The sequence below is a fragment of the Salvelinus namaycush genome, chromosome 8 (genome assembly GCF_016432855.1).
Source record: "Salvelinus namaycush isolate Seneca chromosome 8, SaNama_1.0, whole genome shotgun sequence".
In the NCBI taxonomy this organism is placed as follows: Eukaryota; Metazoa; Chordata; class Actinopteri; order Salmoniformes; family Salmonidae; genus Salvelinus; species Salvelinus namaycush.
Window position 1 is genome coordinate 49,018,318 of NC_052314.1, and position 12,439 is coordinate 49,030,756.

The window sequence follows — 12,439 nt, forward strand, 5'->3', positions numbered from 1 at the left end:
AGCGTGTACTGTAGCTTTGAGCTCACCACCACTTTTGATATGAAATAACGCACTACGCACCAATCCAAATACACTGTCATGTATGAATACTGTCACCTAAGTATAAGGCCTTGACTAGTGAAGACTTGTGTTATAGTAATGTCAAAGAGATCTGCCTTGTAGTTGGGATAACCTTCAGGTCATGTTGATAAATCAATCAATCAGTTTTGCATTTATAAAGCCCTTCTTACATCAACAGATGTCACAAAGGACTTTACAGTAAATAACCCTGTCTAGAACCACAAAGGTCATAGGGTTCAATGACTGAGGGCAATAATGCTGGTCATGTTCACTACCTTTCAAAAGTTTGGGGTCAATTAGAAATGTCATTGTTTTTGAAAGAAAAGCACATTTCTGTCCAATAAAATAACATCAAATTGATCAGGAATACAGTGTAGACATTGTTAATGTTGTAAATGACTATTGTAGCTGGAAACGACGAGCGTACAGAGGCTCATTATCAGCATCTATAACTCCTGTGTTCCAATAGAAGTTAGCTAATCCAAGATGATCACTTTAAAATCCTAATTGATCATTAGAAAACCCTTTTGCAATTGTTGGCACAGCTGAAAACTGTTGTCCTGATTTAAGAAGCAATAAAACTGGCCTTCTTTAGACTAGTTGAGTATCTGGAGCATCAGCATTTGTGGGTTCGATTACAGGCTCAAAATGGCCAGAACCAAATAACTTTCTTCCCTTCACAGAACAGCGCAAACTGACTTTAACCAGAATAGAAAGAGGAGTGGGAGGCCCCGGTGCACAACTGAGCAAGAGGACAAGTACATTAGAGTGTCTAGTTTGACAGACTCCTCACAAGTCCTCAATTGGCTGCTTCATTAAAACTTCTTCAGGATGATTGAGCTAACGTAGGCTAATGCGATTAGCATGAGGTTGTTAAGTGAGTGTATGTAAACTTCTGACCCACTGGGAATGTGAAGAAAGAAATAAAAGCTGAAAAGTCATTCTCTACTATTTTTCTGACATTTCACATTCTTAAAATAAAGTGGTGATCCTAACTGACCTAAAACAGGGAATTTTTTACTAGGATTAAAAGTCAGGAATTGTGAAAAACTGAGTTTAAATGTATTTGGCTGAGGTGTATGTAAACTTCCGACTTCAACTGTATGTTACCAATGTTTTGCTTAATATAACCTCACATAATTAGTTTAGTTTGTTAGTTATGCTACACATGCCTGTATTTTTTTCTTCACTAGTCCCATTAGACTTCCATCTAAAAGAGTGGTGGATGTAATTTCGATCTTTAATCTGGATTAATGAAACTGTCTTTAGTTTATTTAGTCTAATCAACATGACCTTTCCAGCTATTCATCTCATCAAAGAGCATTGGAATGAAGGCTGAGTTATCAACCTCCTTGATTGTAAGTTTCTACCATTGACTCTGTTCTCTGTTACGCTGTTACAGGAAGATTCTTCCAACATCACTATCCTGGGGCTACTCCTAGAGTGCAGTTTACCCAAGAGCATGTACAGCCAGCCGCAGGTACTGGGCATCTCATCACTTTTTATAATAATGTTGTCTATGTAAATTGAAAGACTGAAAAATGCTTTATATTAGTTCAAAATTGAACACAAGACCAAAATCTAATCAAAAATGATGCCAGACTTAACAGAAATGCATGTGTATGACCACTTGATATTTTCGAGACAACCTATTTGCGTTTTAAAGGCTAAACGTTTAAATTCCATGCAAACTGTAAGAATAACTTTGAGCGTTGATATTACAGGCATTTTCATAGCACTTATGGCCGTTACTGTTTATTTTATTCTTTTTTCTAACTATTGTCAACATGAGTGCTGAATACTCCTTAACTGTGTGTACTCACTATCTTCTTGGCTTCACGATAATCACAAGGGTTATTCTCCTGTAGTCGGTTATTACCTATGTCACATGAATTGTGGCTCTAAACTTTACTGCAGAATCATTGCTCGTGATGAAATTGTTTGAAGGATTATGTGTACAGGACATCTATTGAGTGAGCTGCGGTGTTGTGATATCTGACTGCAGTCTGGTTCCACAAGAAACCCCAAGGACAGTGAGACCACTTGCTAGGAACATAATTGCTTCCTCGCGAGACCTTTAATTGGGCCGGGAGCTTCCCTAAACACAGGTGGCGCAATCACCACCATGACGCAAGCCCTACACACCACTCTATCTCTCAAACCTAACCCAACTTTGTTTTGTTTGTTTGTTCATAATGCCTTGTGAATACTTCTAGTACGGTATAGCCAACTCCTATGGTCAGGGGGGATAAGCACTAATATGGCGTATTCAGGAAGTGGCCGGTAGTCTGTGTATGTCTGTTGTATCCACAGGGGCTTGGTGTTTGTTATTGTAGGCTCAGGCCCTGTGGCGTCTAGCCAGGGATAGATAGCTGTCTGTTTCTTAAGTCCAGGCCTGAGTTGCTCCTACTCTTAAAACGACAAGGCCTGGTTTGAGCCGGGCTTTGCACCCCTCAGATACTGATCTTGTCAGATTAAAGGGAGGGTTAGTGAGCGGGTTAGGTACAGTGCTGAGGGACTGGAGAGAAGCAGCTTGTTGCCCATAGTTCTGCCTCTAGCTGACTATGTATATACTGTGTGTGTGTGTTTGTACACGCATGCACACACACACACTCTCTTTTAGTATACTCCCATTCTTCATCTCTTCCTCGTTTACATTTCTTACACCATTTTACTCATTTGTCTCTCCTTCTGTCCCCCCTTTCTTGCCCCCCTATCACTCTCCACGTTCCACTCTCCCACTAATCGCTCTTTCTACACTCCTCTTCATTCTCTCTTTGCTCTATTCAACCAACCCCCTCCCCCTTTCTCCCTCTTTGCTCCCTCTGTGTAACTGGTATGCCTTTCCTGCCGTTTCCCCAGGGGTCCTGCTTCCAGAGTGTTGAGGACCATGCGGCCGGGGTAGAGCAGCGACTCAACCTCCAGATCAGGCTGTCGGAAAGCACAGAACGCCCCGCTGACCTGGACAAGCTCAAGCCCTACATCATCGAGCACATCCTGGTCCTGTTGGTCGCCCCAGCGACGGGCCGCGGCTCTGCCAACGGTGGGTGTCGGGGCTAGGGGACTAGTTTTTGGGGGTGGAGGTGGGGTAAGGCATGAGAGTTAGGAATAACTTAAAATATTTTAGGATGTTGGTTGGTTTTAATACAGAATGTTGGTAGTCTGCGGGTTTAGGGACCTTTGCACCCCACCTAAAGAAACATCTGGGAGAAACACTGATTCGGATTTGGGAGCCTTACCACTGCTGAGCCATTTAGCATATTACCACAGCTAGTTGTAGAATAAAACATGTCCTTCCCCAAATTCTCATCTTGACTATTAAAGGGGAAACGGCAAAACTGATCTCAGATCAGCCCATTGGTGCAAGTTCATCCTGTATCCTCATCACCACCACACCCCATATTACATACACAGGACCATTAGTGCTCCCTTATCAAGGCCGGACTATACTCTGTAGAGTAGACTACATCTCCCTGCTAGAATATCCCTATCACACCAGGCATGTGGCCTGTAGATTGATGGTAGATTAACATTGTATTTGTCCCAAATGGCACCCTTTTCCCTACATAGTCCACTACTTTTTTACCAGGACCCATAGGGCTCTGGTCAAAAGTAGTGCACTATATAGGGAATTGGGTGCCACTTGGGATGCAACCATTGTTTACAGTTTTGTACTAGGGGCCAGACATGGGTGATTAGATGTTCTTTCCTTGTTCTTCTGTCCACTGACTTCTACATCATAAACAACTAAGGGATGTTTTCCATTTCCATTTTAATCTAATAGTAGACTTAATCTGGGTCATGTCAGTTTACAACATTTTTTTTCTGTGAAACGGTACTAAAACGGTGAATTTAGTGACTCCCAGTGAACGGTTGGTCATTCATTGGTTTGCCAATGCAACGCAATCGATGGAGGTGAAGCGTGAACGGTAGCACAGGTAATTTTAATCCACAGTCTCACTTGCAGAGAAACCTGAGGTTGAAAGGAATTGCCAGAGCCAAGGAAATCAGCCCTGAAGTGTCAGCTCAGCGCTTTCACCCACGAAACTGCTGCACTGCTGCTGTAGAGTAGAGCACTCAGGTTTTTATGATCACAGCATACTGTAAACGTAATCACCTCCTTTCACTTAGTGCTACTGTCCAGATCAAACTAAACTGAAACCACCTAGTGAGTAACATTAGATCTAATTTTAAGTTAATTGTCACAGTCATCTGACCTCCTGTGAGGAGTGTTATCAGTAATTTTTTGTCTCGTGTACAACAGATGTGATTGGCATGCATGAATGGGATAGATGGGGCATTTACCTTCTACCTTGGAATGGGCATCATAGAGCATCAGCATTACACTCTTAGATTATGTGCATGGAGTATAGTCACAGTACCTAAGAGGATGTCAAGTAGCCCTGAAGATTATTGACTGTCTGTCTTAAGGTGGACGTATCCATTTTTTGTGCGTAGTGACACCTACTGGCGACAGAGAGAAGTGCAATTTTCAGTGTTTTGTTGGGAAGCAGTACAGTATTTATTAGATCCTGTCAATAACATGTCATTAACCTATTATGTCTTCATTCTGTCCTACAGGGGAGCCAAAAATAGGAATTTATATGTTGAATTCAGGAGGAAAGAAACTTTATGTTAAGGTAAGTTTCTGTGCGAGTACTCAGAGTACTCATATGGAGTCTATTTAATATGTATTCAGTATTACCCATGCAGGAGTTTATATTGTATCTATTTTTTTTATTAGGAAATACAGTTGTTATCCAAAGTGGACAGCACTCTGGAGTTCAGCCCAGTCCTGCTGAGAGCATCAGCGACAAACTTCACAGAAGTGGCTACGCTAGCCTGCAGAGGTACGTTTCAATGGCAAGGTAGAGAAATACTGGGTCTGTTTGCCGTTTGTGGTAATAATGTTGATATCTTAAAAGAAAAGGAAAACCTGCAAATTGCTCTTGATATATCATCATCAAATTATTCCCACACACCCGCACCAAGCAAACTCAGCTGTGTGAGATCTTTTCCTATTTTGCTGATGAGTTGATAGCATGTGTGTATATTTAAGCAATAAGGCCCAAGGTGTTGTAGTACAGTGCCTTCAGAAAGTATTCATACCCCTTGACTTATTCCACATTTTGTTTTTACAGCCTGAATTCAAAATTAAAGTGCTTTTTTTTCACCCATCTATGCACAATACCGCATAATGACTAAGTGAAAACATGTTGCTAGACAATTTTGCAAATGAAATACAGAAATCATCTAATTTACATAAGTATTCACACCACTGACTGAATACTTTGTAGAAACACCATTGGCAGTGATTACAGCTGTGAGTCTTTCTGGGTAAGTCTTTAAGCGCTTTCCACACCTGCTCATTATTCTTTTCAAAATTCTAGACAACCATTTTCAGATCTTGCCATAGATTTTCAAGTAGATTTAAGTCAAAACTGTAACTCAGCCACCGAGGAACATTCACGGTCTTCTTGGTAAGCAACTCCATTGTAGATTTTTCCTTGTGTTTTAGGTTATTATCCTGCTGAAAGGTGAATTAATCTCTGTGTCTGGTGGAAAGCAGATTGAACCAGGTTTTCCTCTAGGGTTTTGCCTGTGCTTAGCTCCCGTTCCATTTCTTGTTTTATCCTGAAAAACTCCCCAGTCTTTAGCGATTACAAGCATACCCATAACATGATGCAGCCAACACTATGCTTGAAAACATGGAGAGTGGTACACAGTACTACCGTATTGGATTGGCCCTAAACATAACGCTTTGTATTCAGGACAAAAAGTTGATTGCTTTGCCATATTTTTTTGTTGTTGCAGTATTACATTAGTGCCTTGTTACAAACAGGATGCATGTTTAGGAATATTTGTATTCTTTACAGGCTTCCTTTTCAATTTGTCAATTAGGTTAGTATTGTGGCGTAACTGCAATGTTGTTGATCCATCCTTAGTTTTCTCCTATTACAACCATTAAACTCTGTAATGTTTTTAAAGTCACCATAGAGTACCACAGTATAAGTCATAATAACCATTAAACCTAGCGGTCAAACAGGGAAATGGTTCCAATCGTTTTTCATGTTGGCCTACCCAGATGTGATGTTTTGATAACTGTGTAAATCTCTCTAGGACAAGGTGACTTTTATCAATATATTCGCCTGTATTTACCCCCTAAAAATGAAACTCTAATTAGATGCTAATGTAGCTATCATAAAAAAATACCATGATGATCTGAACGAGACTGCCGAATCGAGGCAAACGTAAGAATCTGGATTAACTATCTGTTTACTAAATGTAGTAATGAATACATTTGCAACATTTCTTGAAATGGACAATTCTGTGAGCTGTCTTGTAAGTTTTAATTTGACACAATACATGTTAGCAACGGTATCAGCTAGAGATGACATGCAGGAGCTTGATTTGTAGTTTTGCATTACGTCTACTTTGAGGCTAATTAGCATTTTAGACTCCGAGAGTAAATAGAGCTGAATATATTGATAAGTCATCTTGTCCAAGAGAGATTTACGTGGTTATGAAAACATCTCACCAGGGTAAGTCTACACAAAACACTGACCTTATTTTAAGTTTTTTTTAAATCCCCTATTGGAAATATGAATGGCAGAAGAAATTATTTGTACCATTTCCCTGTTTGACCGCTATGTTTTATGGGTATTATGACACTTCCACTCTGGGGCTCAATTGGCCTCATTGTGAAATGCCTGAGTGGTTTCCTTCCTCTCCGGCAACTGAGTTACAGTAGGAAGGACGCCTATATCTTTGTAGTGACTGGGTGCATTAATACACCATCCAAAGTGCAATTAATAATTTCACCATGCTCAAAGGGATATTCAATGTCTGCTTACCAATAGGTCCCCTTCTTTGAGAGACATTGGAAAACATCCCTGGTCTTTGTGGTTTAATCTGTGTTTGAAATTCACTGCTCGACTGAGGGACCTTACAGATAATTGTAGGTGGGGGGGTACAGAGATGAGGTAGTCATTCAAAAATCATTTTAAACACTTTTATTGCACACATAGTGAGTCCCTGCAAATTATTATGTGACTTGTTAAGCAAATATGTACTCCTGAATTTGATTAGGCATGCCATAACAAGGGGTTGAATACTTATTGAGTCAAGACAATATCAGTTATTATTTAATCAATTTTGGCTGTAACACCGTGTGTAATAAGTCAAGGGGTATGAGTACTTTCTTAAGGCACATATGCTTTTAATTCCAATCTAGATATGTATTTAGCTTCTATCACTATGAAAAATACAACTGTCCTGTATTAGCTGGAACGTAACTTATCTACCGAGAGGAACCTCCTACTTTTAAAATCCAATGTTGACTGTGTTCAGCAGGGTCTCTGCCAGGTCAGGGTAGAAGATGCTCCAGTCATATTAGCCTACAGGTCCTGGGGAATCACACACTGAACACTTTCCCTGGCTTCCACATCACACACAGGTAAGACCATACTCTGCTCAAAAGGAGATGTCGATTGTATTTTCTGCCCTCAAGGTGTGTAAGGCGACGTTTATGTTCTGTTTTCAGTTTGTATTTACAAAGTATAAAATCAAGATAACAACAAATCGCTAGGAAATGTAGTGAATGGGTGTTACGTCATCAACACAATTTAAGAGACAGAGTGCCTCTCACTCCTCCAGAGCACTTTTCAATGGTTGTCCCTCCTCTCTCCAGGGGGTTGGAGCTGTCTAGTGTCTTCCAGGTGAGACAGAGGCAGAGGGGGGCAGACCACGTGGACCTGTGGCTGACCAACACCCTCCACTTCCCCCTCGCCGTCCAGGACGCCACCCTCTCCCCGGAGTCCCAGGGCTTACTCAAGGTAGGGGTGGTGGTCTTCTTTTGTAGTTGCGCTGGGCATCTCAAAAGATGGCTACGTCATACAAATGTGGTTCCATGAATTCCGTTGGCATTTTTATGAAGTCGAACAGAAGTTTTTTTTCTTACGGTCGATAGAAATGTCAGAGTTCAGCCCGAAAGCTATGTGCAAAAGTAGTTTGCCTTGGTTTCTTTATACAGATTGGTACAGGTGCACAACTCAGCCTCTCGAAGTTTCACAGGCCTGGTTTCCCAGGTTGAAATCAGTCTCTAGTTCAAATATGAGAGAATGAGATCTGCGTAGTTATAGTTGAATCTCCTGCTATCAGTATGTCCGTGCTGACCGTCTGTCCCCCGTGCGTCAAGGTGGTCAACTTCAGCGGTGCGGTGTCCGTGCCCCAGGGTGGCTGCTGGCGGCTCCTCTCCCTGCAGCTCCTCAACAGGAGCCTGCCCCTAAACCTGCTATCCACCCTCTCCCTGACCACTGGCTTGGGTCTGGCCCTGAAACTACCCCTCCACTTTCACTCCACCCTGGCCAAGGTAATACTCCCAGGGACTGTCTGCATACACACTCCTCCATACTCTCCATAGACCAGGAGAGTATGGAGGATTAATGCCTGATTCCACTAATCAAAGGATTGATGAGGAGTTTGTTAGTGTAATCGGGTGTGTACTCCAGGACCAGGGGCCGTGTCCACAAAGAGTAGAAGTGCTGATCTAGGATCAGTTTAGCCTTTTAGATCATAATGAATACGATTATATGGACAGATCCTAGATCACCACTCATATGCTGTGATACCTTGTGGATAAACGCCCCGGACTGAGAAACACTGCCATAGACACCTGTCTATTACATACTACTACAGTCCTGAATAACCACACTTTACACATACTACACTGTCCGTTGTTCTGATCTCTATACTAATGTTTAACATCTGCTCTCACGCCTTTGTTCTGATATACTTAGTGTGTGTGTGTGTGTGTGTGTGTGTGTGTGTGTGTGTGTGTGTGTGTGTGTGTGTGTGTGTGTGTGTGTGTGTGTGTACACAGTGCATTCGGAAAGTATTCAGACCCCTTCACTTTTTCCAAATGTTACGTTACAGCCTTATTCTAAAATGGATTAAATACATTGTTTTCCTCATCAATCTACACACAATACCCCATAATGACATATCGAAACAGGTTTTTAGAAATTTTTGCGGATATATAAAAAAAAAAAATGGAAATGCCTTATTTACATAAGTATTAAGACCCTTTGCTATGAGACTCGAAATTGAGCTCAGGTGCATCCTGTTTCCATTGATCATCCTTGATGTTTCTACAACTTCATTGGAGCCCACTTGTGGTAAATTGACTTAATTGGACATGATTTGGAAAAGCACACACCTGTCTATATAAGGTCCCACAGTTGACAGTGCATGTCAGAGCAAAAACCAAGCCATGAGGTGGAAGGAATTGTCCGTAGAGCTCTGAGACAGGATTGTGTCGAGGCACAGATCTGGGGAAGGGTACCAAAACATTTCGGCAGCATTGAAGGTCCCCAAGAACACAGTGGCCTCCATCATTCTTCAGTGGCCTTCCATTCTTAAATGGAAGAAGTTTGGAACCATCAAGACTCTTCCTAGAGCTGGCCACCCGGCCAAACTGAACAATCGGGGGAGATGTGCCTTGGTCAGGGAGGTGACCAAGAACCTGATGGTCACTCTGACAGAGATGGGAGAACCTTCCAGAAGGACAACAATATCTGCACTCTACCAATTAGGCCTTTATGGGAGTGGCCAGATGGAAGCCACTCCGCTTGGAGTTTGCCAAAAGGCATCTAACGGTCTCTGACCAGGAGAAACAAGATTCTCTGGTCTGATGAAAACAAGATTGAACTCTTTGCCTTGAATGCAAAGCGTCACGTTGGGATGAAATCTGGCACCATCCTTACGGTGAAGCATGGTGTTGGCAGCATCATGCTGTGGGGATGTTTTTCAGGAGCAGGGGCTGGGAGACTAGTCAGGATCAAGAGAAAGATGAACGGAGCAAAGTACAGAGAGATCCTTGATGAAAACCTTCTCCAGAGCGCTCAGGACCTCAGACTGGGGTGAAAGTTCACCTTCTGGGGTGAAGGTTCAACACAGGAGAGGCCCAGCCAGAGCCCAGACTTGAACCCAATTGAAATAGTGAGTAAAGGGTCTGAATACTTATGTAAAATTTCAGTGTAATTTTTTTCCCCATTTTTAAACATTTCTAAAAAACGTGCGTGCGTGCGTGCGTGCGTGCGTGCGTGCGTGCGTGCGTGCGTGTCCAAGCTGTCATTATATTGATATGACATTCGTTCAGCTAAAAATAACGGAGTGTGTTCTCTAATGGGAGTGTGTTTGTGTGTTCCCTCTCCAGCAGGGTAATGTTGTGTTTGAAGCGGAGAGGGAGTGTGGCCGACTATGTCCTCTCAGATTGTCAGAAGCAGGTGAGACGTGTGTGTGCGCACACGCTTGTGGCGTGCATGCTTGAGTCATTGGTCTCTGCTGTTGGTACAGTGTGTGTTTGACTGATATGTGTGCAGGTGTGTGGTCCACTCAGGCTGTGTTGTATGGGTGTTTCCAGGTCGTGTCCAGTGGCAGCGCTCTCTCCTCTCAGACTCCTCCTCCTGGATGCTGGACAGCAGACTGGCCTCGGAGCTCTGCGCTCGCTGGCAAATCCGCAAAGACCAGCTGCCTTGCAGGTGAGACACACGGCTGTTCACTTCCCTCCTTTACTCTGTCTGGTCACTCCTACACACACACAACATTTTTCCTACCCTCAGTGACTTATACATTATCTAGTCACTCTAACACCTATCACTTATAATGGCGGTGGGCCACACACACACACTACACTTACAGTTCCTATTTTCTTCTGTTCACTAAAGGTGGCCAAGACTACCAGCGGAGACCTCGTCCCCTCTAGACTTTGGTGCTGTCCCTGTCAATGAAAGCAAAGTAACCCAAACATGTTTTTATCACACACTAATAGTTGAATAGCTTTGTAGTACATCTAGTCAACAATTCACCTGTGGCAGTTGGAGGATTTGAGATATTTGTAATAACCATCTACACTTTTAACATTTAGTATGCTTTTCCATTGCAATGTCTTGTTATGTTATGGGTCCAGCTGTGAGCCATGGAAACCAAATACAATTGTCAATGTACAATACATCTTTTGAACTTTGAACTTTTCCCCCAGGTTAAGCTGCTGACTCTGAAGAACCCCTCCTCCTCTGTGGTGTGTGTGGAGATCAGAGCCCTCTCCCTGTACCCGGCCCCCCTGGAAGCCCTTGACCTACTCACCAAATGGTACGAACCCAAGGACACCTCTCACCATTAGTTGCACAGGAGATGCACTCCCTTGGGTGCGTCTCAATAGTCTATAGTGGCTTCCTCTCATCTCCTTTCCTTCATCTGCACTGAAGTGAAACAACTAGACCATATTGCTTTCACCTGTAGTGCGTTTTGAGATCAGCGCAGAGGAAGGAATGGGAAGTCACTTCAGACTATTGTAACAAATTCCTTCGCGTTAGTTTCCCACTCCTTAAAGGGACAGTTCACGCAAATATTCGTTGATTTTAGACAGAACTGCCCCTTTAACATTGCAGTTTAGTACCAGTTAGCTCTGAGTGTCCCTTGTAGGTGTTATTGATGAGGCGTCTCACTGTTTGGCCTCCTACTCTCTCCCCTGTTTTTCCAGGTTCAATATCAGCCCCCTCTCTGTCAACATCAGCACTACAGAGTTCACTCTGCTGCATGCAGAGCACAAGGTAAGGATGCTGTGCATTCTGGGAAATGTAGTTTGTTGGCGGTTCCACTGTCTGACTATGGGACTGGGGCTGCTGTAATGTATTAGGTGTAGGGTAGGGATGGGGGGAAAATACAGTAGAATAAAGCGATATTATTTTTGCTGATTTTTATAAATAAATTGCTAGGTAGTTAACATAAACTAATGCTAGTTGGCTGTACCTGCGCCAAAACTCTGGTATATCACATCCTATAGCTTGTTTTCCATCTTCTTTTTAAAACTTGTTTTCTCGTGGCTCTCTCGTTTCTCTGCAGCAAACACGTGAGCAATATGTTTGGAACATCGAATCACAATAAAATCACAGTATCGAATCTCAATACAGTCGTGATACATATAGGGTGCATTCGGAAGGTATTCAGACGCCTTTACTTTTTCCACATTTTGTTACGTTGCACCCTTATTCGAAAATGTATTAAATACATTTGTTCCTTATCAATCTACAGACAATACCCCATAATGACAAAGCAAACTTTTTTTTTCAATGTTTGCAAATGTAAAAAAAAAAGAGAGACAAGATCACATTTACATAAGTCTTCAGACTCTTTACTCAGTACTTTGTTGAAGCACCTTTGGCAGAAATTACAGCCTTGAGTCTTTTTGAGTATGACACTACAAGCTTGGCACACCTGTATTTGGGGAGTTTCTCCCATTCCTCTCTGCAGACCCTCTCAAGCACTGTCAGGTTGGATAGGGAGCGTCGCTGCACAGCTGTTTTCAGGTCTCTCCAGA

At 42.5% G+C, this 12,439-nt stretch overlaps 1 protein-coding gene across 3 annotated transcripts in view; it reads left to right on the forward strand.

Annotated features, from left to right (window-relative positions):
* The window catches only part of tmem131l (transmembrane 131 like), a 108,218-nt gene that overhangs the window by 67,925 nt on the left and 27,854 nt on the right, over window positions 1-12,439 (forward strand). The window contains exons 8-19 of one of the 3 annotated variants that reach the window (XM_038999890.1): window positions 1,463-1,540; window positions 2,923-3,103; window positions 4,642-4,700; window positions 4,805-4,910; window positions 7,411-7,516; window positions 7,751-7,895; window positions 8,258-8,431; window positions 10,277-10,346; window positions 10,484-10,601; window positions 10,788-10,857; window positions 11,102-11,211; window positions 11,603-11,672. In XM_038999890.1, the coding sequence (XP_038855818.1) occupies window positions 1,463-1,540; window positions 2,923-3,103; window positions 4,642-4,700; window positions 4,805-4,910; window positions 7,411-7,516; window positions 7,751-7,895; window positions 8,258-8,431; window positions 10,277-10,346; window positions 10,484-10,601; window positions 10,788-10,857; window positions 11,102-11,211; window positions 11,603-11,672 (1,287 nt within the window). The remainder of the gene's footprint in view (window positions 1-1,462; window positions 1,541-2,922; window positions 3,104-4,641; window positions 4,701-4,804; window positions 4,911-7,410; window positions 7,517-7,750; window positions 7,896-8,257; window positions 8,432-10,276; window positions 10,347-10,483; window positions 10,602-10,787; window positions 10,858-11,101; window positions 11,212-11,602; window positions 11,673-12,439) is intronic. The other 2 variants (XM_038999892.1, XM_038999891.1) reach the window with 2 other exon arrangements.